At 36.5% G+C, this 24,204-nt stretch overlaps 1 protein-coding gene across 1 annotated transcript in view; it reads left to right on the forward strand.

Annotated features, from left to right (window-relative positions):
* The window catches only part of LOC124359361 (DNA-directed RNA polymerase II subunit RPB2), a 115,288-nt gene that overhangs the window by 27,468 nt on the left and 63,616 nt on the right, over window positions 1–24,204 (forward strand). The window contains exons 11-20 of the mRNA XM_046812041.1: window positions 2,170–2,369; window positions 4,541–4,776; window positions 6,008–6,230; window positions 7,384–7,628; window positions 8,010–8,103; window positions 8,460–8,582; window positions 8,837–9,055; window positions 13,990–14,097; window positions 17,113–17,387; window positions 18,191–18,386. Coding sequence (XP_046667997.1) covers window positions 2,170–2,369; window positions 4,541–4,776; window positions 6,008–6,230; window positions 7,384–7,628; window positions 8,010–8,103; window positions 8,460–8,582; window positions 8,837–9,055; window positions 13,990–14,097; window positions 17,113–17,387; window positions 18,191–18,386 — 1,919 coding nt within the window. The remainder of the gene's footprint in view (window positions 1–2,169; window positions 2,370–4,540; window positions 4,777–6,007; window positions 6,231–7,383; window positions 7,629–8,009; window positions 8,104–8,459; window positions 8,583–8,836; window positions 9,056–13,989; window positions 14,098–17,112; window positions 17,388–18,190; window positions 18,387–24,204) is intronic.

The following is a 24,204-nucleotide window of genomic DNA, read 5'->3' on the forward strand; positions in this document are numbered from 1 at the left end:
TAAATCTGCCAAGTCTGACGTGGTCTGCTGATTGTCAAAATGGAGTCTAGCACAGGAAACAATATACTGTAATAAGAACAAGATGCTTATTTTTCAATAATAATATAAATAGAAACTATGTATAGTAAGGTATCAGATTTCATTGGCTGATAACAGCTAGTTTTTTTCACCCACTAAAACTTCAAGCCTCAGATGGTATTTAAACTGGTCTAATGTTACTGAAAATACGATTAAGAGGAGAGGTAATTTATGAAGTTGGTGGAAGAGGGATCTTTTTAAACATCAAACTGTAAAATGAATGTTCTAAAATACACCAAACTGTAAACAACATTTTTCAGTAGGCATATTTAATGGTTGCTTTGTTTCTTCCGATGTAACGGTTGTGGCATATTTGTAACCACTGTACCACTGTGTGAAATACTAACCAGAAGTATTTTCGAGCAGCTAATACAGGCCTAAAAATAACAGTGAAGGAGGTGCAACTTTATTATTGAAACACACATGCTTGTTAGCTGCTTATACTTGTACACATCTCTGTGTTAGTTTCTTTACTCACAGTTACTTATCCGGGACACCCTTCATTCTTCTATGCTTAGACAATTCCTCAGTTTACTTTAGACCATGTCATTTATTGTCCAATAAGGTAGCGATTAAAGTGATATGGTACCTTAGGGTAGTACCAAGACATGATTGAAATTATTTTACCTTTGCACATAGTTTCTGAACTACCCTCTAATCTGCCTGAAACTGGGATGTATAAAAAATGAATTGTTATTGTTCCTAATGGCTTTTTATTGAATTCAAAATTGTATTTTCTTTTTAAAATTCTTTTTATAGGAACTTAGAAGGTGGTGTTTTAAACTTTTTATGATAACTCATAAAGTTAATTGATACATTTGAAAATAATAATGTGTATATTATAAATTATGTTTAAAACTTAAAGAATAGAAACAATACAAAGTTTTTACTTGGAAGTGATTTATTATGTTTTCATGAATGAAGGGTCATTTTGTCTTAGGGCTTAAATGATTAAGACAATTAGGATATCAACAACTCACCTAAATGGAGTAGTTATATTTCAGTGAGTTATTCCACCATTTAGTTACTAGCTTTACACACGTGATAAGTTGCAATATTTATAGTACTATACAAGTTGTGACTTATTATGTAAAACTTTATCAGTGCCCCATTTAGATGGCCGTTAATCTTGTTGGTTTTCAATCATAAGTCTTAATTAAATGCTATTTTCTTTTTTGTGTGTTTTAGTTATTTTGCTACTGCTACAGACATAACATTCTCTTGATCAATTTAAATATTGAAAACTAAAAAGGTAATACATGTTGTGTTACTAAAAAGTGATAAACTTGTTGTCTAAAAATAGAAACATGTGAAAAGCAAAATGTTAAAATCTTATTGGAAGCTCACCTTGACTTGAGTAACACTCAAAAATGTTGGAGAAACTTTACTTGTGTTCAACTTGAATTAAAACCCTTTGTTCATACTCATCGTTTGTAAATATTTTAACTTAATACTTCATAGTTTTATCAATTAAGTAATGTGTAAATCAATTCATTTGGAAAGCCTTCAGTACAGTATTATTTTGCAATTGTCCATAGCCCATTGTGACATCAACTTTCATCAAACAAAAGTAAATATGGCAATCACTTATTGTCATGTTTCTTTCTGGTACTAAGGGAAATTTATAAGTATTTACGCCTTTGTGGTCAGTTGCACTATTTATAGGCTGTCCTCTCAGGTCGGATGGCCAGCTGTCATCATTTCATATGTCAGCTCGTTATTATTTTTGTAACAGTAGTCCCCGGGGATCAGATGGCCTGTAGAGCTGGTTTAGATAAAATTCCACCAACAATCATAAGGCCAGCAGCATTGGCCACATAAAATAAATAGCTGTACAAATGTTATTCTTATTCAAAGTAAATAACACTATGTATCATAGGAAAGGCATAATATTTATGTAACTCAAAGAGAATAGGAAATGTGAACAAATGTTATGTTATCTGTTTTCCTAATTTCACATCTCCAATCGACACACAATAATGGCTATATATCAGTGAAAGAAAAATATTTGGAAGTTTAATACTGTATTACATTAAAAACCGGATGTTTTGTATACTTCAAGAGATACAGTGTAGTTGGCTATGACTGCAGGTATGATCTGCCCTGCTGAGACTCCAGAAGGAGCTGCTGTCGGGCTGGTGAAGAACTTGGCTCTGATGGCATACATCTCTGTCGGCTCCCAACCATCACCCATCCTTGAGTTCTTGGAGGAGTGGAGCATGGAGAATCTTGAGGAAATAGCACCGTCTGCCATTGCAGACGCTACCAAGATATTTGTCAATGGTTGTTGGGTAAGTCTGCAACCATAACCAACAACCACATAATAATACCAATCAATTCTGATGAATTTCTTTATCACGATATAGCACCTACATTCTGTTTATAAAATTCAGAAAATGTTTGTAATGTAATCTAAAATGTTTTCTTTTACCATTCAAAAGTATAGAAATGTGGTATAAAATATGATCTGGCAAAGATATGTTATATTAAAGGAGGAGGTGAAACTGGTAACAGTAAAATCTTATTCATAGACAGGAAAGTTTTACAAGGTTTTTTTATGGCAGGATTGGGATCCACTTGGTTAATCTACTTTCAAAACACTTCCTTGTCCAACCTATAGATTTAAACTTACAATTGTAAACGTATGAATAATTACAGACTTGACTTTAATAAGATCGGAACAGTCTTGTCTCAGCTCACAGCATTCTCTAAACAAAAACTTTAAAACTGTTTTCTACCAAAATAGTATGTTTCATTTTCCTACCCCAGAGCTAAATCTCAAAATTCAGGCGATTTGAACTTTCTCATCAGTAGGTTGCCAAATAGATAGAAACCCCACCTTATCAGTAAGCAGACTAATAAATCAGTAAACATTGTCATCTACTCCAATCTCCAATTTGATTGTGTAGTGAGCAACAATTAACAGCAGTTTATCTACTTTGAGTTGACAACTTTCTAATAATGTTTATCATTGTAATAATCAAGTCTCTTAATTACTAATCTTTACAAAACTAACCTAGATAGAAAATAATCTGCAGTTTAGAACACAACCCTCTTGAGTTTTTAGACTTTTCTCTTCTCTAACAACAAATTTCTGTTGATCACTTCATTTTCCATCATGAAATTTAATTTATCCTTTCCTGAACATACAGCAGCATTTATAATGGACACTGGATCTCATAACCATAAACTGCACATACAGTTTCTAAAGCCTTTAAATTTTTCATCTACAGAAAATGTAAAACAGTTGTACATCATAGCTGTAGAATTTCGAAAGATGCAAGTGACTTTGATAACTTATACTTAGGAATATATGACTTAACCCTCCAAGTGATGACTAAACCACTTCAAAGTGCTAGGCCATTTTCGAGCATATGACATTTTTTTTTTTTACAACTTTTTATATACAAATATATGTTAAAATTGCATGTATTACATATGGTTTTTTTCACAAACATATGTTCTATAAGATAAAGTAAAAATTAAAATGCTTATCTTTTATCATAAAAAAATCTGGTCCTTCTAACCGGTTGTGTAGTTTTTTATATTTTTATTTTTCAAAATCCTTGACGTATAGTTTTTACAAAATGTAGTAGTCCTAATTCTAAAAAATAAGCAAAATGTTCCAAATAATGCTGAATAAGAAAAATATCACTTCATAACCTTTTGCACAACATATCACAATACTAATTGGTAAAAAACAAAACACTGTTTTTTCGCCCAAATTTTACTAAAATGTTTACCACATCAACAAGTGTCAGTAAGTAGTTGAATAATGAGTATTGTCTCAAAATAAACACATATTTAGTTACTGATATGAGTAAAAGTAAGAAAAATGACAGTTAAAGTATTAAAAATGGCTTATATACATATTTACATTAGACTAAAAAAAATTAGTCTGAGTCACTCTCTGGTGGGGGTGCTGCTTTCATCGCTATCATTTCCACTCAAATCATCGTCAAAACAGCGCCTAATGGCACTTGAATTACTAAGTTCACTCATAGCACAAATAACTACTCAATAAACAATAATATAAGTCACTTACAAATCAAAAGGATGAAGCAAAACAACAACGTCACGGTCACAGAGCGTCGGCCGCGAGACGACCGTAACAGACAAACACGCGTCGAAATCAGCTGACTATTCTTCTTACTTTTTATATACAAGTATATATAAAAAGTATATATACTTCTGCAACCTTCTGACCTCGCAACCTTCTGAATTGCATAGTTCTAATTATGTTACTAGATAGGGAATTTATTCCTACATGTAGCCTTATAAACCACATCATAATTGAGCGAACCGTTCGTCTGTGATATGAAAAAAACAAACAAACAGTGCGATAGTAGCACTTTGAGGGTTAACAATCTTCCCAGTGGCACCACATGCACTGCTGTAGTGCTTGATCAAATTTATTTACTAAAGCTTCTTATGCAAGTGAACTCTTGGATTGTTTGTGCAGGTTGGTATTCACAGAGATCCTGAGCAGTTGATGGGGACCCTGAGAAAGCTCCGGAGACAGATGGACATTATCGTCAGTGAGGTGTCTATCATTCGAGATATCCGAGACAGAGAGATCCGGATATACACAGACGCAGGTCGGATATGTCGACCTCTACTTATTGTTGAGAATGGACAGCTGTTGCTCAAAAAACGTCACGTTGAGACGCTCAAGGAGAGGGACTACAACAACTACGGGTCAGTCAATTACAATTTTTCACAATTCATCATTTGGTATTATTTTTGTACATAAGCTTATTATTTATTCCTACAACTAGCTGTCTGGAATATTTATACTGCAATATTATATTATACTGCAATAAAGTAAATATTTAATGTGTATTATTGGGGCTAGAACAATTTCATGTGTTTTTTAGGTTTTATAAGTGGCGGATATGTTTTGTTAAATGTAAACCAAGCTTGATGTTAAATATTTGTAACTGAAGTTATATTTTTTATATTAGAGTATTTCTAATATAAAAATATTGAAAAAAAAATTCAAATCGCAATTCATAGACGAGGCAAAGAATCGACTGAGATTTGTTACGCCCCGGCAGTAAGTAAGTAAGTATATTAGAGTATTTCAATAATTATTTTCTTTTTTTTTGTTTATTACCAAACTTAATGGCTATATTATTAATACAATGTAAAAATTTTAAGTTTTTTTTTTTCATTTTATGTTAGGTAATACATTATTACTGAACAAAAAGCTGTAAATCCCATTGGCAGGGTTTGCAGTGGTATCATGATGTATACAATTCAATGAGTAGAAGATTTATTTTTATTAGATAAATATTCATAGTAAACTGTGTTTATAGCCACAATATTTGTTAGAATAAAAAAATAAGTCCAACTGTACAATAAACAAGTACATTCAGAAAACTATTGGAAATCTAATCTACATAGCACAGCCTAATCTTGTTTACTAATAATCTTTTCCACTTATATATAACCATTCAGCCATGTACATATCATTATAATAGCTTCAAGAGTTACTGAAAATGTTGTAATCCACATTTCCATTTGAAAAACATTTTAATAGCATGTCAATTGTCTTTCTCTTTTACAATGTTCCTACAATAGCTTTTTTTGTTACTGTGTAATTAATGTACGTAATTTATTTTCATTTCTACCCAATTTTACTATATCAGTGGTTTTTTTAATGTATAACATTTTTTGAATTTGTTATAAAAAGTGAGTTAACCCGAATAAATTATTAAAATTTCAGTCTTGCTGCCGAAAGCCAATAGATGTTGAACCAAAACATGTTTCAAAACCTTAATTATTTAAGCAGATTCAAAGTTGTGTAAACTGTAAAACTTAGATGTTAGTCTCACTTAACTTTGCTCCAATTTTGCATTTTCCTTGGGTTGTTAGAATACCGTAACCGAACATCATTGTCTGAATTGTTTGATATACCTGTCTGTAGGTGGCAAGTGCTGGTGTCCAGTGGCGTGGTAGAATACATCGACACATTGGAAGAGGAGACAACCATGATAGCGATGACACCACAGGATCTGCAGCAAGAGAAGGAGTATGCCTACTGTACATCCTATACTCATTGTGAGATCCATCCCGCCATGATACTGGGGGTCTGTGCCTCCATCATCCCTTTCCCTGATCACAACCAGTCGCCCAGGAACACGTATCAGGTCAGTACTGTTGTCATTGTGTGACATTACTCATAATGTACCCATAGTTCTAATATTGGGGCAGCAGGAAACTCCAGAAAGTTGCCAGCGGCTGTAAAGGCCTTGCATTTATGGGTTAAACAATCAATTTAGATTTAACATTAACATAAATCATTAGTTGTGTATTGAAAAGTTTGTTCACTCACACTTTCAATCCCTTTTTAAAAACAAGTGCTAGTTTTAGTCTATATACGGAGCAAAAATACCTCATTAGCAAATTGCCATAGTGAGATGTACACACCGCTAGCTGCTTAGTGTTAGCTGAGTACTTCTTAAGCCCTTACTTAAGCGTTCCAAAAAGTGGCCAAAACTTCTGGATATTGAAGTTGCCATTTTCCATCATAGTAACACCAGATCCGGGGAGGCGACCAAAATTTTATGGTTGTATAACATTAGGGATACATTAGGGAGATACTTAATGGTGAAGTAATCTATGGATAATTAATTTATATACATTGAAGTAACTGATCACAATTTTATGAAATATTTCATTTTCTGCAGTGTATTTAACACGTAGTTTAATTTAACCCTTAAATGTGTGTTTATTCTTATTTATCAACATTACTATCAACAGTATTATTTTACTTCCATAAAATTAAGGGAACAGAATTTAATAAACAGTAATTGGTCAAAAGAATAAAAATCAGCTATAACAAACATAAGTCATTATAAAATAAAAGCCTACAATAGTGTATATTTGAAGATAAAAACTACATATGTTGTCATAACAAATACAAGCCAGCTGGTCAGACGGCAATAAACAAACATGATCTTATGTAGCAACTACAGTGGCCTGTGGTGCGGGCCACACAAGCTGAACAATTCTGAGCTGTTGTGAAAGCTTGTTTGGCTTACACACGGGACATAAGAGCGCATAGGGTTAAAATCATTCTATGTTGACACATTAATACTACCAATTGTATAATGTGAGATATGGTGAGCTATCTTCAGTAAAAAGTGTTACTGAAAACTCAAACAACAAGACAAACCAAACTTCTATACGTATACCAAGGCACGTATACCAACCAAGCATTCCTTTTCACAGCTTTTTAAAATTTCTTTGTGAAACATCAATAGAAATATCAGTGACTGGTTTCCTCGTGTATTGTTGTAGAGTGCTATGGGTAAGCAAGCAATGGGTGTGTACATCACCAACTACCACGTGCGGATGGACACACTGGCGCACGTACTCTACTATCCCCACAAGCCCCTAGTCACCACCCGCTCCATGGAGTACCTGCGGTTCCGGGACCTCCCGGCCGGCATCAACTCCGTCGTGGCCATTCTCTGTTACACTGGTTACAACCAGGAGGACAGTGTTATCCTGAACGCTTCCGCTGTTGAAAGAGGTTTCTTTAGGTCAGTCTTCTCCCTTATCTCAATTATTATTTTTTATGATTTTTTAGACATTTATGTCGAATATTTTGTACAAATAATGTGAAGAATTAATTCTTGAAAGGACTTAATGTCAATTCTTGGATGCTATTTATGACTCCAGTAACTAAACCTAAGAAACCATAATTAATTATGAACTAAATTTTTAGGGTGGAAAAATATTGCTTTAATGATTTTGAATTAGTAGTATTACTGTTCTAAGATTTTTGGCTAGTAAAGTAAGTTATTCTCTTACTGTATTTATACTGTACCTTTAAAAATATTTTAAACTCTAAATGTTCATTATTTATGTTTTTGGAACTTAATATTGAGAGCTAGACTGAGTCAACATTTTTCTCTTGACAGATCAGTGTTTTTCCGATCCTACAAGGATGCAGAGTCCAAGAGAATCGGTGACCAGGAGGAACAGTTTGAGAAACCTACCAGACAAACATGTCAAGTAAGTGGTACTAATAAATAAAGTATAAGTTCACTAAATATTAAAGAAACTATAGAAATATCAAAATCATCACATAATAAGTTCATTATTTAATTATTTTAAACTTGCATATAGTGTTGTACATGATTTATAGAGTATGTATTGCTGTGAATACCAACCAAACTGTGTTTTTACAATCATTTATTCTCTTCTTTAATCACTTTAATTTATATTTTCACTAGCTCAAACTTTATTATTATATATCTTGTAGTTAATATTAATTAATATTAACTGTAAAAGTAACTCCGTTTTATTTTAACTATTGTGAATTATAACCTAGTTTTAAAAGTTATTGATTATCTATTTTCTTGTTGCAGGGAATGAGAAACGCAATATATGACAAGTTAGATGATGATGGTATTATTGCACCAGGTCTGAGAGTCTCTGGAGATGATGTGGTTATTGGGAAAACAATGACACTGCCTGACAATGAAGATGAGGTAATTGAAGGTCTTTATATTCTGTATGACATTAGTAAAGTTAATGTTCAGATTCTTCAATTTAACTGACCTAAAATTGTATTACTGTAGTTACTAGGCTTGTTCAATAAACATCCAAATTAATGCTGTATACAAATAAGGCATCACGACATAAACTTTATTAAATTGACTGGTCTTCATTTTGTGATAGTATTCAACATGATTGACATCATTAGTTTGATGTTGTATAATTGTAATTTGTCTGAATTGTTTAGCTGGAAGGAACAACGAAACGCTTCACCAAGCGAGACGCCAGCACTTTCTTACGGAACAGTGAGACAGGTATCGTAGACCAAGTGATGCTGACACTCAACTCAGAGGGTTACAAGTTCTGCAAGATCCGTGTGAGATCCGTGCGGATACCCCAGATTGGGGACAAGTTTGCCTCCCGTCACGGACAAAAGGGAACCTGTGGTATCCAGTATCGGCAAGAGGTGAGTGTCATCTTTGGAATTACACTTTTATATCAGTTCTTCTTATTTTACTGTAATATGTACAAAAAGATTTATTTATATTGGTTGAATGCTTATGTATTTATCCTATGTATGATATGAAAAAGTGAAATTTTAGAATTAGGTAATGTATGAAAGATACAAAATGCCAGCAAATAAAAAAAAACAGTTGCATAATAGTTAACTAATAGTTTAAGATCCTTATATCAAATTATAAACTAAATCTTTAAATTATTATGATTAGTTGAGATTCATTAGGAATAAATAACACTATTTCTTATTATTTTCTTCTAAATGTTATAACATAGAATCCTGAACTCCAGAATACAGATTCTTAACTTGTAGTTGTTTCAATCCTAAACTTCCTTTTTAAAATGGGTAATGAGCAACCTCAAGCACTGATTTAATTATTTTTATTAGGGGTAACACACAATTCTCCAATAATTTTTAATTCATTACTCAAGGCCTTTTGATATTCGAGATGCAATCGTCATCTTGTTATAATGACTTGGATTGTAGATATTAATATTCCAGAATATTAATATTTAAATTATCAATGAGACATCCAAGACGATATAAAATATTTTTTTACTAGTAAGCTCAGAGTGAATATTCAGTACAATTTATTACTAAATTGTTAACTATTAAATATTATCTGGTTTGTCTAAAATAAAAATCACAGTTCTAAATAAAAATAATGGATCTATTTTACACTGGCAAATTAATAAGTTCAAAGTTTCAGAATTTTCATCACTCTATTTTCCCCAAAGAATTGACAAACCGTTTAGTAATTTTAAAAGGTCCTTTGGCAAGAAATCAAAATATTAATCAAATATATCAAACTAAAAATCAGAGCTCTCTTCTGAAATAAAATAATAAAGTTGTCAAATAAAAATCAAATACCACTTGGAAATAACTAAAATAAAAATGTTCACTTTTAAGTTCACTCAAAATTCGAAAATAAAATCTTAACTTCTCTTTCCCCTAGTTGAACCTTAACTTTCAAGTCTTTGCAATTCAGATTACAACTCTCTCAAACAACCATTAAAGTTCAATTAATTACCAATTAATAATTCACAACAAAACAGTTACTAAATTTCCAAATTCCAATTAAAGTTATTAACAAAGTTCAATTTTAATTCACTTTTCTTGCAAGTTTGAACCAAATGTAACTTGTATGATTCTATTATGCTCTATTGTTCATCGAGAATTAACTATGCAGATTGCTCTGTAGTTTCTATGAATTTAATTTTTCCTATAAAAAGACAACAAAATTAATTTAACGTCAGATCTGGAAGACTATTTCAATATAACATACAATAAATTTGATGCTTACCTCAAAATCCTTTGCGGAAAAAAATTTAGAAACACAGTGCACTGTAATCAACTTTTACCAAAAGAAAGGCGAAAATTATGAGCTGGCGCATATATACTTCCCCTTCCCACCAATTCTGGTGGACATCCGCGGTGTTCTCTCATTGGCCCAGCTGTATCCAACTAGGAGAACAATCGCCGTAACAAGACAAGTTCTGATCAATTCAAGGCAGTGAACCACCTTCCTAACAATTTAAAACTACTAGTACTAACTTGCCAAAGGATTACATAATATTCGTTTTTATCCTAACTTCTCACAATCTAATTTAAAATTAATCCCAATATTTCGTTCCCAAAATTTTCATTTAATTTGTTTTAATTTAAAAAAATAAACCAATGTAGCTTTAAAATCGCTACACTTGTGTAATAAATTTTAAAAAATATTGGAAAATTTGTTTCATAATTTGATACATAAATTTGTAATAAACTAGAATTGTCTAGGATTTTTAAATCTAGAACTGTTGCATGTACTTTTGTATATCTTAATTGTTATTTTTAATCCTTTGAGTCATATGAGTTTGCTGGTGCGTCTGCTTTGCTAGGGATTAATTGGTGCATCTGTATGTAAGAGTCATTACAACTAGTGTAGATTTGTAGAATATTGGATTGTTTCAAATCCAAAATTATCATGAAGAATTGGGCCTTTTCAGTGTAGTTGTTTCTTTTTCTGTCTATTGTTACTCTTTAATGACTCCATAACGTGAAATTTTCTTCACCAAATGTTAAATGTTTGTAAACAAATATGTTTTATGTGAGGGTACCCAAAAAATACTTTTTTACTCATCTTTTAGTAATGCTTACAGCTCCTCCTTCACTTTTTTCTTGATGTTGTCTTTGTTGAATCTGGAAATAAGAGCCTTTTCATGTGTGGAAATGAGAAAAACATCACATGAAGCTAGATCAGGTGAGAAAGGTGAGTGGGGCAGCCAAACCATGCCATTTTTTGTCAAAAAATTGTTAACAGAGATGGCTGTATGTGAACGTGCATTGTCATGATGGAGGTGCAATCTGCTATGAATCTTGTTTTTGACGAACACTGGATCGCAATCTTCTTAAAACTTCCAAATAAAAAGCTTAATTATCGGTTTGGCCCGTAAGAACAAACTCTGAAGGAACTACGCCTCTCACATCAAAAGAGCAAATGAGCATTATCACGGTGTTTGATTTTACTTGACAACATCTTTTTACATTGTGACAATGGCCTCACTGTTGCTTTGTTTCTGGGTCATAACCATAGCACCATGACTGATCACCAGTAATGACTTTTGATTGGAAATCAGGACTGGTTTTTAAGTCGTTCTTTCAAAGAACACAAGGCACAAACTTGGCAGGACCTTTCTCATTCCCAGATCTTCAGATAAAATTTGCTAAACCGAGCTCTAAGATAACCCCCACTACACATCTCTGGCATTTATCAATGGTCTTTCAACTGTTTGGGCGCATAATTTTTTTTAACTTTTTGAACATTTTTATGTTTATGCAGTTGAAAGACATGGAACAAGGCTTGTCATCAATGGACATTTTAGCTGCATGCTGTTCATTTAAACTTATCAGAACAAGCCAGGTCGATGATTAAGGCAGCACAGAAATGGCAATGAGTTGCGCTATCAACACAACAGCAGACGTTTGTACTGCACAAGCCCCATCTCAACAGATTTGGTCTGGGAACTTTTGAATACCTCCTTGTATTGTCACTACAGAAATTAGTTCTCGGTAATTATATATATATAAATATTTTTCTAGAAGTAAATTTTTAGATTTATCGGACTTAATGAAAGTGACAGTAATAAGGAAGAAATGTTATTTCATTATAACATGTTATATAACTAATAATGTTAAACTATCTTGTATAACAATTGTTGCTTGTTGAAAAATATCCGGAAAATATTATTGCCAATGAGCCCACAGGACTTAAAGTGTTAATGGTATACACTGAAAAATCATCATTTACCTTCCTACTAATCTGATAAAATTATATGATAGTAAGGAATAATGTGTAACACTTTTGTTTGTGAAAAAGTGGTAAGGTGTTTAAGTGATATTTAAAAACTGTGTCAAGTTAACACAGGAAACTTTGTTACTATCCTCTGTAAAACACAAATATGTTATACTCATTTTTATAAATGATACTAGCTGTTACCCACGGCTTCGCACGCAATCTTTAGAAGCAAAGTCCTTATATTACTTAGTAAAAGCAATTATGATATATATGATGGGAGTCCTATAAAAATTTTAAAATGTAAATAGGCATACATCAGGTAGATATTATTTAAGTTCATGGCAAATAGTATCAGAGTTTAAATTAATTATTATATCATGTTTGGCATGTGTAGGAGCATTTCTGGTTCTAACTGATTATATACATAACGTCACAGCTGAATCTGCATTGTTATCCCGATCAAGAAAACACAAACCTTGGATCACACAGGTCTTGGAAACTTATTTCGGGCAAAAATCATATATTTCCAGTCCTTGTCATATATTTCAGGTCTAAGATATTTCCAATACCATAGTAGAGTTTGCCTTGTTGTTCTGACGCAGAAAAAAAAAATATATATATACTTACGTAGGATCGAGATGCCTACTTCGGTTAAAAAGTGCCTACTTAAGACCGTTTAAATTCCCTTACCTACTATGTCACAGTTTAGCTTGCCATATTGCCTCGATCAAAATACTATATACGTTTGATTATCTAGTTCTCTGAAGTCTATTTTGGTCAAAATCTTGTTGACTTAGTTGAGTTTGCCTTGTCCTGATGAAGAAAATACACACATAAGTAGGACTGAAAAGCCTATTATGACCTACGGAGAAGTCCTACCTACTTCTTATGTACTTTCGGTATAAGAGGAAAATCCTTGTTAAGGTTATGCAAAATTCCAAAATAATCGTTATTAAAGTTTTGCGTTACACTTGATTTTTGGACTGTAGCCAGAGAAAGAATGAATCGTTGAGGCATGTTAGTATTCATTTCTCTGTTTTTCCATAAGCCACTGTTAAAATGTAATATCATAATGTCAAGGAAACCTACCAGTTTAAAGTAACTTATGTGAAAACATTCATTACTTTGTTCATTAAGGTTAGTTTTATAACAGTATTTAATGCATTAGATGAATTTAATTTGTCACTGGTGCAATCTGGAGTAAACTTTATAGATTAATGTTTTATTTACTATCTGCATTACACTAACGATCAAGCACTGTTTACTTATTATTGATAAAATTTAAATGTAAACAGATGTTTCAGAAAGTTTGTCGAACTATAGCTGTCAACAGCTGTTTAGTGCCAGTTTAATTTGAATAATGAAACGTAAAAACTACAATAAATTTCTGAATTCCAAAATATTCCAGGTAACTTTTTTTAACTTTTTCTCTATAAAAACCTTCCTCGGATTTCAATGGACATTTTACAAAAAGAATTAACCGAATTGGTCCAGCCGTTCTCGAGATTTGCGCTTACCAACACATTTTGTGATTCATTTTTATTTATAAGATAATTTGCAGACACTTTCATAATATATAAAATTCCATATGAATATGTTCCAGGACATGCCATTCACATGTGAGGGTATCACTCCAGACATCATCATTAACCCTCATGCTATCCCCTCTCGAATGACAATTGGCCATTTAATTGAATGCCTTCAGGGCAAAGTAAGTTATTATTACTAGTATTCCATTATTATTAAGTATATTTATTGTAGTATTATAAGTGAACCCTCAGGGGCAGTGGGCTTTCCACTGTACGGGTGTTTTTGGCAACCCCGGGGAACCTGAGCCAAGCTGTGAGAACCTTCTCACAGTCCTTCCAGAGCTAGGGCCTTTCTTCCCATCTTTCAGGTCTTAGCTCACCATCTTTATTCTTTTAAGAGCTAACTTTGCTCGCCTTTTTCTTTTTGACCCCACATCACGGGTGTCCTTCCACCTTCTTTCGACCAGCGCATGGTGGGGAGTCCTGGGAGTGTCCCTGTCTTGTTGCAGGGACTAATGTGTGCCTCGCACTGCCGATGGTCCCCTCCAGTGTGTTGTCAGAAGCCAGCTATTTCGGTCCTTGGTCAGGAAGTGCGGCATGGATGCAGGGATCGGACTCTGCATTGCCATGGGCGACCCCCAGCACGTACAGCACGTACAGCATCTTGTGTGTATCGGTGCTGGGCAAACGGAGGTTCGGGCCCCGGGGAACTGGAGTAGGGGCGTCCTCTCTCCTACGGGAGTAGGACCTCCAAGGGGACACTCGCTCTCGGCCAATGAACGAGCCCGCCCCTTGCCGCACGATGCGCTGGTGACAAATAAAAGCATGGACTGTCAAACCACATACAAGAGTAATGGAAAGGGGAAGCAGGAAGCCGCTTTCAAGCGCAGCTCAATTATGCAAAGGTATCCGACCTTGACGACTGGGACGCCGACGAGGGGACTTGATTTCGAACGTTCCGCTCTTTACCATTGAGGAGTTGGAAACCTCCGTTCTCACCCTGAAGAGCAACAAGGCTCCCGGCCCGGACGGGATTCCCAGCGAGAATCTGAAGAAGATTTTCACCATCAGTCCCGGGTTGTTGTTGTGAATGTACAATGCCTGCTTGGTTGAAGGAGTGTTTCCATCTCCCTGAAAAACCGCCAGGCTAGTGCTTATTAGCAAAGAAAAAGGTGATCCTGAGCTGCCATCGTACTACAGACCTCTCTGCATGCTGGACACAGCTGGAAAACTTTTAGAAAAGTTGATTCGTTCCCGCCTGATTTCTGCCGTGGTAGCTGTCGGGGACCTTTGCCCTCGTCAGTACGGCTTCAGAAAGGGACGATCAACAATCGACACGATTACCGAAGTACAGAAAGCAGTTGAGAGAGCCGAGAGCCACAACCATTTCTCCCGCCGAGTAGCTTCTTGTCAAGAATGCCTTCAACTCGGTGAGATGGGTCGATATGTTGGATGCGCTTCGTGACACCTTTCGCATTCCAACGTATCTGTTGCGGCTCATCGAGGACTACCTCCGTTCTAGGCGTCTGATATACGACACCCGAGACGGAGCGCAGACGGTGGAAGTCACCTCTGGTGCCGCGCAGGGTTCAATACTCGGCCCGGATCTCTGGAATATCGCTTATGACAGCCTCCTGAGATCCGAGATGCCAGAGGAAACCATCTTAGTTGGGTACGCCGATTACGTTGCGGCTCTCATCGCCGCACGTAACGTTGAGCTGGCCCAGCTAAAGTTGAAACAGGTCATGCCCGTGGTCAACGCCTGGATGTCCGATCACGGTCTTTCGCTTGTTCTGAGCAAGACGGAGATCGTGATTCTCACAAAGAATTAAAACCGTCGTCCCGCTGCGAGTGGGAAGGGAAGTGGTCCAGTCAACGCGTGCCTCCAAGTACCTCGGAGTCATGGTGGACAACAAGTTAAGCTGCAGAGATCAGATCTTCCGTACGGCGGACAAGGCTGTTAAGGTGGTTTCTTATCTTAGTAAACTGATGGCCAATGTCGGGGGTCCTCGGTCCAGCAGATTGATGTCCGCAGTCCAGTCCGTGCTCCTTTATGGGGCAGACGCTCTCACCAAGGAATTCTATAGGTTGCGACTCACTCGGGTTCAGCTTCAATCTGCGCTCCGGGTGTTTCCGCCTATCGGACAGTATCCGAGCCTGCCGTCCTGGTGGTTGCCGGAGTCATCCCTGTCAAGTTCTTGGCAGGGGAGAGGAAGGCGATTTATCAGAGAAAAGGCGAGATCGGCAAGGACGCAGCAAGATCCGAAGAGCGCGCCCGAACCTTCCAGCAGTGGCAACACAGCTAGGAGCACGAAACCCGAGGACGATGGATTACGCGATTCATCGAGCAGGTTCAACCATGGGTCAAAAGGCGGCATGGTGAGGTGGACTACTACCTCACGCAGTTCCTGACAGGTCACGGCTATTTCAAGTCGTACCTGAATCGGATGAGCAAGACCGGTTCACCGGATTGCATCTACTGCCCGGGCCTTCCCGACGACGCGGAACACACCTTCTTCCGTTGTCCGCGTTTGGAAAGGCCCCGCCTGGAGGCCACAAGAAAACTCGGCGTTTTTTCGGTGGACACGGTCTGCGAAATGATTATGGAGGATGAGGGGAACTGGGATTGTTTGTCACAGTTCGTCCTGGGCATCCTCCTGGAAAAGAAACCCGATCTGGACCGCGAAGTGCTCCAGATCCCTTGACTGAGCGGCTGGAAAAGGAGTGAGCCCCACGGGCTTAAGCCAAATTTAGGCCTAGCCAGACGTAATGTGATAAACAGTCCCAGGTTAGAATCCTAAAGAGTAGAGGTTTTTTGTGGGTAAACCCGTTTTTAGGGGAGTCCTACACTACAGGTTGGCCACCTACGTGCGTAATTGTATTTTACCTGCCTCTCCCTCAAAAAAAAAGAAAATATTATAAATGAAATAAATTTTTTAGTCTAAGCAAAATGCTAGGTTAGTAGCAAATCTGAATTGCTTTATAAATATAATGTGTTTTATATCCATTTACATTACAGTATATACTATTACAGTATTTCAAATAATAAACTTTTGTCACATTTCTGTAAGTTGTAAACTTTCTTAAAGTATAGAATGTGGTCTACTATTTTTTACTGTGTAAGTTGTGTTTCTGTTTTCAAACTTCAAGAAATTATCATGGATATCAGTAACAATAATACTTGTGCTGTGATGCAGGTGTCGTCGAACAAAGGAGAGATTGGTGATGCCACACCGTTCAACGATGCTGTCAATGTGCAAAAGATCTCAACACTTTTGCAAGAGTACGGCTATCAGCTGAGAGGCAACGAGGTTATGTACAATGGACACACGGGTCGTAAGATCAATGCTCAGGTGTTCATTGGGCCCACATACTACCAGCGCCTTAAGCACATGGTGGACGACAAGATACATTCACGTGCGCGTGGGCCTGTACAGATTCTTGTGCGACAGCCCATGGAGGGCAGAGCTAGGTTTGTATCCTATTCACACTTCCTCGGGATATCTCTACGTAGGCCTTAATAGTACAAGAATTTAAAATGGTAATTGAATGTTGTGGCCAAGCATTCTGTTGACAAAATATATGAATAACTAACATAACATTCTTCCGCTTCACACTGCATCAAAACATTGTTTACACAAGTAACTTCTTTTGATATTTCAGCCTCATTGTGGAGAGCCCGAAATATCTCAAGAATTAATTGTGTAAGGAATGTTTATGACGCAGTGTGAACCAAAAGACTGATAAAATGAAAATGAAAATATCTTTATTCCTTCTACAACATTACACTTCATGTATCATATAATGGCAGGAATATACTCGACCATCCTACACAGTTTTGATGGCCGACAATCAAACAATATACACTATTATCAGTCACTACTTTTATGTCACTGAGAATTGGCATTCGGCCTCTGTAGTGCTATCACTTTATTAGCTTATAAACTACTGTGGACAATCTTAAACCTTACTTAGTAATATAAAATTAAGCAACCAAAACATAATTACTATAACAATTATACACACTTATCAAATACTGCTACTTTCGTAGTTTATTTATTTTATTTTTACCCCATGAAACCTAAATTTTCCCTATACTCAACATACAACCTTTTCAGCACTCACATATATACATTCTGAAATATTGTATTCAATTATATATGTTAATTGTTTGGTTTCCTCAGAGTTCATCAGCCATTTTTGTATATATTAGTGATATTAGTTCTGATACCAGCCGCATAATCCTAAGAATTAAATCAAAGTTTTTGCATACAGGGATGGAGGGCTGCGGTTTGGAGAGATGGAACGAGATTGTCAGATTGCTCACGGTGCAGCACAATTTTTACGTGAGAGGCTATTTGAGGTGTCAGATCCCTACCGCATCCATGTATGCAACTTTTGTGGGCTTATTGCTATCGCCAACCTTCGCAACAACACCTTCGAGTGCAAGGGCTGCAAGAACAAAACTCAGGTAAAACAAGTAGAATCTTACAGGATCAAACTATATTATCTTAGGAATTTTGTACATGAAAACTGATGTCTTATGATTAGAAAACCACATGAAAATGTGAGTAAATTCCTCATAGAGCCATACCTATGTTATCGAATTCCCAGGCTTGTAAATCCAAATTTTTAAAAGTTCTTTGTCATAAGAAATATTAAAAAATAAACTATATTTTAATACTGTTATTGTAGCAAAAAATGTTTAAAAAGAAGATTTTATGTTTACAAGATCAGTTTTAAACTTCAATTAATTATTTAACTTTAACCTTAAATCATTGCAGTGTTGAATGTTCATAGTATAATATTTGGAAATGACCTCAGAATAGAATTTTACTTCAGTATTATTTTTATTGTGATATCTTATTACTGTGGTGTATAAGCTTAGAGAACATAAAATATACATAATTATTTTTAAAATAGAATGAATATATATTTTTTTTTTTTTTTTTTTTTGTTAAAAATTGAAGTTTTAAGAGCAATGTTTGAATTATAGTGTACATTTGATTGATGTAATTTTGTACATAATTACTTTATTCAAAAGTAGTATTAAGAAGTTAAGTTACTAATTAAAATTAGTACCAGTTTTATTAAAATTAGATCCTATGTGCTTGGATTACTTACAGCTTTTTAATTTCTAGTGACACGTTAATTTTTTTACACAGTAAAAACTGGACAGAAGTACAAATGAATTTTGTACGTTTGTAAAAGTATTGAGGAAACAACAGTTTACAGGTATCTTGGTGTTATCTTTGATCACAGAATGGCATGGAAATATCATATAGAATATTTAGTTAAGTAATTAAGACAGTTAATTTTTAATTTTTTGACAACTGAGCAATGTTATCAATGCAAGCAAGATAAAACTGGCATAGTACACTAACATTTAATCCTTTAAATTTAACCCATTGCAGATCGTATTGTTTTGGCGCGCGGGCACCAGTGGGCGCGAATTAATTCACGGTCAGCGGCCGCACGAACAGCAATGGTGCGCCACATCGTATCGCTCGCTATTGTATACTAGAAAATTCAGTTGCGAAGGTATTCGTTCAGATGGAACATGGGCCTGCTGGGGTATCCGTGATGTAGGAACGATAACACGCGAGCAAGGTTACGGCGTGGCAGGGATGATGTCTGAATCATAGTCTAAATAAAGCGGCTCGAGCGAATCGATTGCAACATCTGGGCCATTGCCTAGACTAAACCCACCAACATGTACGTCTGCGTTGTTTAGTTGTGTCACTAACCTCAAAAGTATTAGAATAACACTGAGGAAAACACCCAATCAGAAGCGCTAAAAAGCAGAGAGTAAACTCATTCATAGATTTTTCAACTTCGACATACAATTGCGATCTGTAGGATATTTATAAAACTTTTGAAAACTCTAAACGTAGACCGTTGTTAAACACTCTTTAGTAGACAAGTGAAGACGATCGCCCGATCTATCAGACATTAACAGAACTATTTGGAGGGAAATTTGAAAGCAGACCGCTATTGCGACCTGAGCTCGTCACCCGTTAGGCCCGGCCGCTGCGTGAAGAGCCCAGCTCGTCAATGGTCCGCAATGGGTTAAAGGAAATAATTACTTACTAACAATGATTGATGCTTTCTCAAAATATGCAGTTTTTCTTCTTGAAAAGAACACCTCTTCAAAAACTACAGTTTCGTTATTGACCAAAGGCCTCTTTTCGTATTTTGGCTTTCCTAAATAGATAATGCACCTTGTTTATCTCGCGTATTTTGTGGAAATGTGTTTATCGCTAGTAATACAGCACATAAAGACGACACCTTACTATCCTAATCCCTCACATGATGGAAGGGGTGAACCGGGGGCTAAAGACAGCGATTAGAATATTTCACTCAAATGATCATAAGGACTGGGACCAAAATATTCATTATTTTCAAATTGCATATAACTCTGCTAAACATGAGAGAACCAAAACCTCACTTGCAAACTTATTTTTAGGGCACAGTTTAGCATACCCTCTCGAATTAACATGGAATTTGGATGAATTAATTCCTTTTCCTGAATATATAGATACTCAACCAAAATGGAATGAAGCCTTAACCAATCTTAGAAAGGCCTGGAAAACTCGAGAGAAATCATACAATTTGGGAAGACAAGTACAACCATTTTAAGTGGGAGACTGGGTAATGTTTCGTTTAAATCAACTGAGCAAAGCAACTGATAATGTTAATGCAAAGTTATTGCCGTTATGGTCGAAACCTTTGAACAGTTTACATCCCCGGTTTCAGTTAATTTGGTGAATCCAAGTACGGGAAGGATAGAAAAGCACACGTGTCACAGCTGAAAAGAATTTTTGTTCCATCAGTCTGAGGTGGTAACCAGAGGTGTGATAATACATGGTGTGGGAAACTGGCATAGTGATATTAGTTTAAGTTGAGCTTTTCTTTTTCTTCCTTCTAGTGTCCAGAAAGTAAACATTTATACACAACATCATGAGGTGAACTCTTGGATAGCTTTGAGTCTAAGAGTTGTCTTATTTTATGGCCTCTCTACAGGGTGATCCATTAGAATCTTCCTCAACTTAAACAATCTGACAACTCTTTGAATTGATGACCTGGGCTTAATTTTTTTTTTTTTTTTATAATGAATATCTAATATAGTTTTGTTCAGGAAATACCTTTATTTCTTTTATTTTTTATAAACCATTTCTTGACCAAGACACCAGGAATTCAATCAAAGAGTATAAGTACAGCTGGTGACGATCAGTTGCACTGTCAGGGCGCAAGAGGCAACATACTGTACATATACATAAAACACACACGTAACAGATGAGATTTTTTAAAATTCTGAATCCGGCGTATAACAAGCTATCCTTTCTCTGTCTCTATAATTAATTTGTGTTAAAAGTAATTTAGCTTTTAAGGGTCCTTTATACCTGTAAAAGATATATATTAAGTGATATTTTCAGTTAGTGTTTGTTTATGTAAATATTCATGTTTGTAGTGTCATTTATTCCGTGTTTTTGTGGTATTGTCTTCAAATCAAGGTAACAGGGGAAATGAAAATTTTTCATATAAACTGGAAGTTTCTTTATTAGAACCTGATAGTAATTGGAAGATGGAATATACACGTATTCAATATGAAGCCATCTCCTCACGGTCTCTTACCTCTCTCACTAGTTCTCATTATTGTCTTATAGGTTTGTAGTCTAGTTGTCCAAGATTAGTTTTATGTAAATATACGAGGGCTGTTCAGAAAGTAACCTCCGGTCGATTGAAAAAAATACACCAAGTTAAGTAAAAATATTTTAATATATACATCTTACAACTACATCTTTGCACTATTTTTCGACATAGTCTCCATCACGATTGAGGCACTTATCGTATCTCTTCACAAGCTTTGAAATTCCTTCTGCATAAAAATCACCCGCCTGTGCCTTGAGCCAGCCTGTGACCGCATCTTTGAGCTCTTCGTCGTCATCAAACCGCTGGGACCCGAGCCATTTCTTCATATGCATGAAGAGGTGATAGTCGCTTGGCGCCAGATCTGGGCTGTAAGGTGGATGGTTGAAAAACGTCCCACTTGAAGGACTTAAGAAGGGCTGTTGTTCTGCAAGCAGAGTGAGGACGGGCGTTATCGTGCAAAAAAAACGATACCGGAAGTCAGCATACCACGGCGTTTGTTCTGTATAGCCCGTCGTAATGTTTTTAGTGTTTCACAGTACACGTCTTGATTAATGGTCGTCCCACGTTCCATGAATTCAACCAACAACACCCCTTTGGCATCCCCAAAACACCGTTGCCATCAGTTTTCTGGCAGAAAAATCTTGCCGGGCTTTTTTTGGTTTGGTAGGCGAATCTGAATGTGCCCACATCTTTGATTGTTCTTTTGTCTCAGGGTTTACGTACTTAATCCAGGTTTCGTCACCGGTCACGATTCTGTTTAACAATGGTTCTCCTTCGTCCGCATAACGTGACAGAAAGTCTAATGCAGAGGCCATTCTTTGAGTTTTGTGGTGGTCGGTAAGAATTTTGGGCACCCATCGTGCACATAACTTACGGTAACCCAATCTTGCTGTCACTATCTCGTACAAAAGAGTCTTAGAAATCTGTGGAAAATCAGTAGACAAACTCCGCCATTGTGAAACGTCGATTTTCACGAACTTTTGCATCAACTGTCTGAACGAGTTCGTCAGTCACCAAGGATGGTCTGCCACTCCTCTCTTCATCATGAACGTTTTCTCGTCCACTTTTAAATAAACGTACCCATTCACGGACAACTCCTTCACTCATAACTTGTGGTCCGTACACGGCACAAAGCTCACGATGAATAGCTGCTGCAGAGTATCCTTTGGCTGTAAAAAACCGTATAACAGCACGCACTTCACATTTGGCGGTATTTTCTATTGCAGCACACATTTCAAACTGCCACAAAAACTAAACTAGCGCAGGTACGATGTTCACTCGACTACAGCTTGATGCCGACTGACCTGCTTAGTGCTGTGAATGCACAGATGGCGCGCTACTCCCCTCCACTACCCGCACTGTGACCAACCGGAGGTTACTTTCTGAAACAGCCCTCGTATTATTGTTCAGCCACTAGCATCTCAATTAGCCATAAGAGAACACTTGTATCAAGTGCTTCTCAAGATCCACATGCGTTAAGGTACTTACATAAACCAATACAATTCAAGTGAGCAGGTGCACTGTGATTCGACTCTCATCTTACCCTAAAATAAGTTATGTTAGCGGAAACAAACCCGAGAACAGAATGCCTCCTTATTATCAACCCTCAACCCTCCCTACTAATAATTGGTCCTTAGTCTGACCGCAATAATAATAATTTCTGCACTGTCTTCTAAGACTAAGTTTTACTGGTATAAAAGAAGATGCGGAGTCACCGAGATAAAGGTGGGGTGTAAATCGTTAATTACTATGGTGCATGCACAATAACAAGAATAAACCAAAGATATGAACTAAGCCACAGTCTATTGCGAATGTGACGTAACCTTATACCCTAATCGGTGACAGCATCTTCAGTGGGCCCTTAAAAATACTAAGGCAACAATATGTTAGAAAAAAAAATCAAACAAATAGATACATATCCCATTCCTATACCTTTCCAGAATCTAAAGGAGATAATTCTGTTGTTGGGAGTGGCCACAGCAATTAAATATGGTATGACCTTCCACCACATTGTTCAAGGGGGATGGGTGAGAGGGAGGTGTATCGCAGTTGCACTGATGCTTATGCAAACCAATCACACACATCAAAAGATTTACAGCGTTACGGTAACATGTGGCAAACCATTTGGCCCGGATAAATTCGATGGTAACCACGGGAGATGACAAGGACGGGTACGGTCGGACTGGGCCGCCTTCAAGTTCCCGCGTGAACGTTAGACCCTCGCCGTGACGCGACGGATGGAGAACACGAGACGGGGAAACTTTCAACATCTCCTATGAGGTTACTAGTTCCTGCTTGGGGGGAACAACCCAAAAATTCTCCTGCAGTCTTCAATCTGCTTGGAAGTAGTAAATGGTCCAGAACATAGAAGGTTTGTTTCATTAACCCTGGTCTCTTGCCCTGCCAGGGGGGGAGGTTGTGGTGATTTTCACCACAGGTTATTTCTATTGGCGAAGTAACCCAGTGAACAGGGAGCAGTTAAGTAGTTGTTGTATGAGACAGTGAGAGAGAGAGAGAGAGAGAGGGATGGGTCAGGCAAAGGGCAGTGGAATGATAACATCGGCAGGGGTAACACAGCGGTGTCGTGCAGGGACAGTCGTCGCAATCACATCGGGTGGAGACCAGAGCAGGGCGGT

The sequence above is a fragment of the Homalodisca vitripennis genome, chromosome 4 (assembly GCF_021130785.1).
Source record: "Homalodisca vitripennis isolate AUS2020 chromosome 4, UT_GWSS_2.1, whole genome shotgun sequence".
Classification (NCBI taxonomy): domain Eukaryota; kingdom Metazoa; phylum Arthropoda; class Insecta; order Hemiptera; family Cicadellidae; genus Homalodisca; species Homalodisca vitripennis.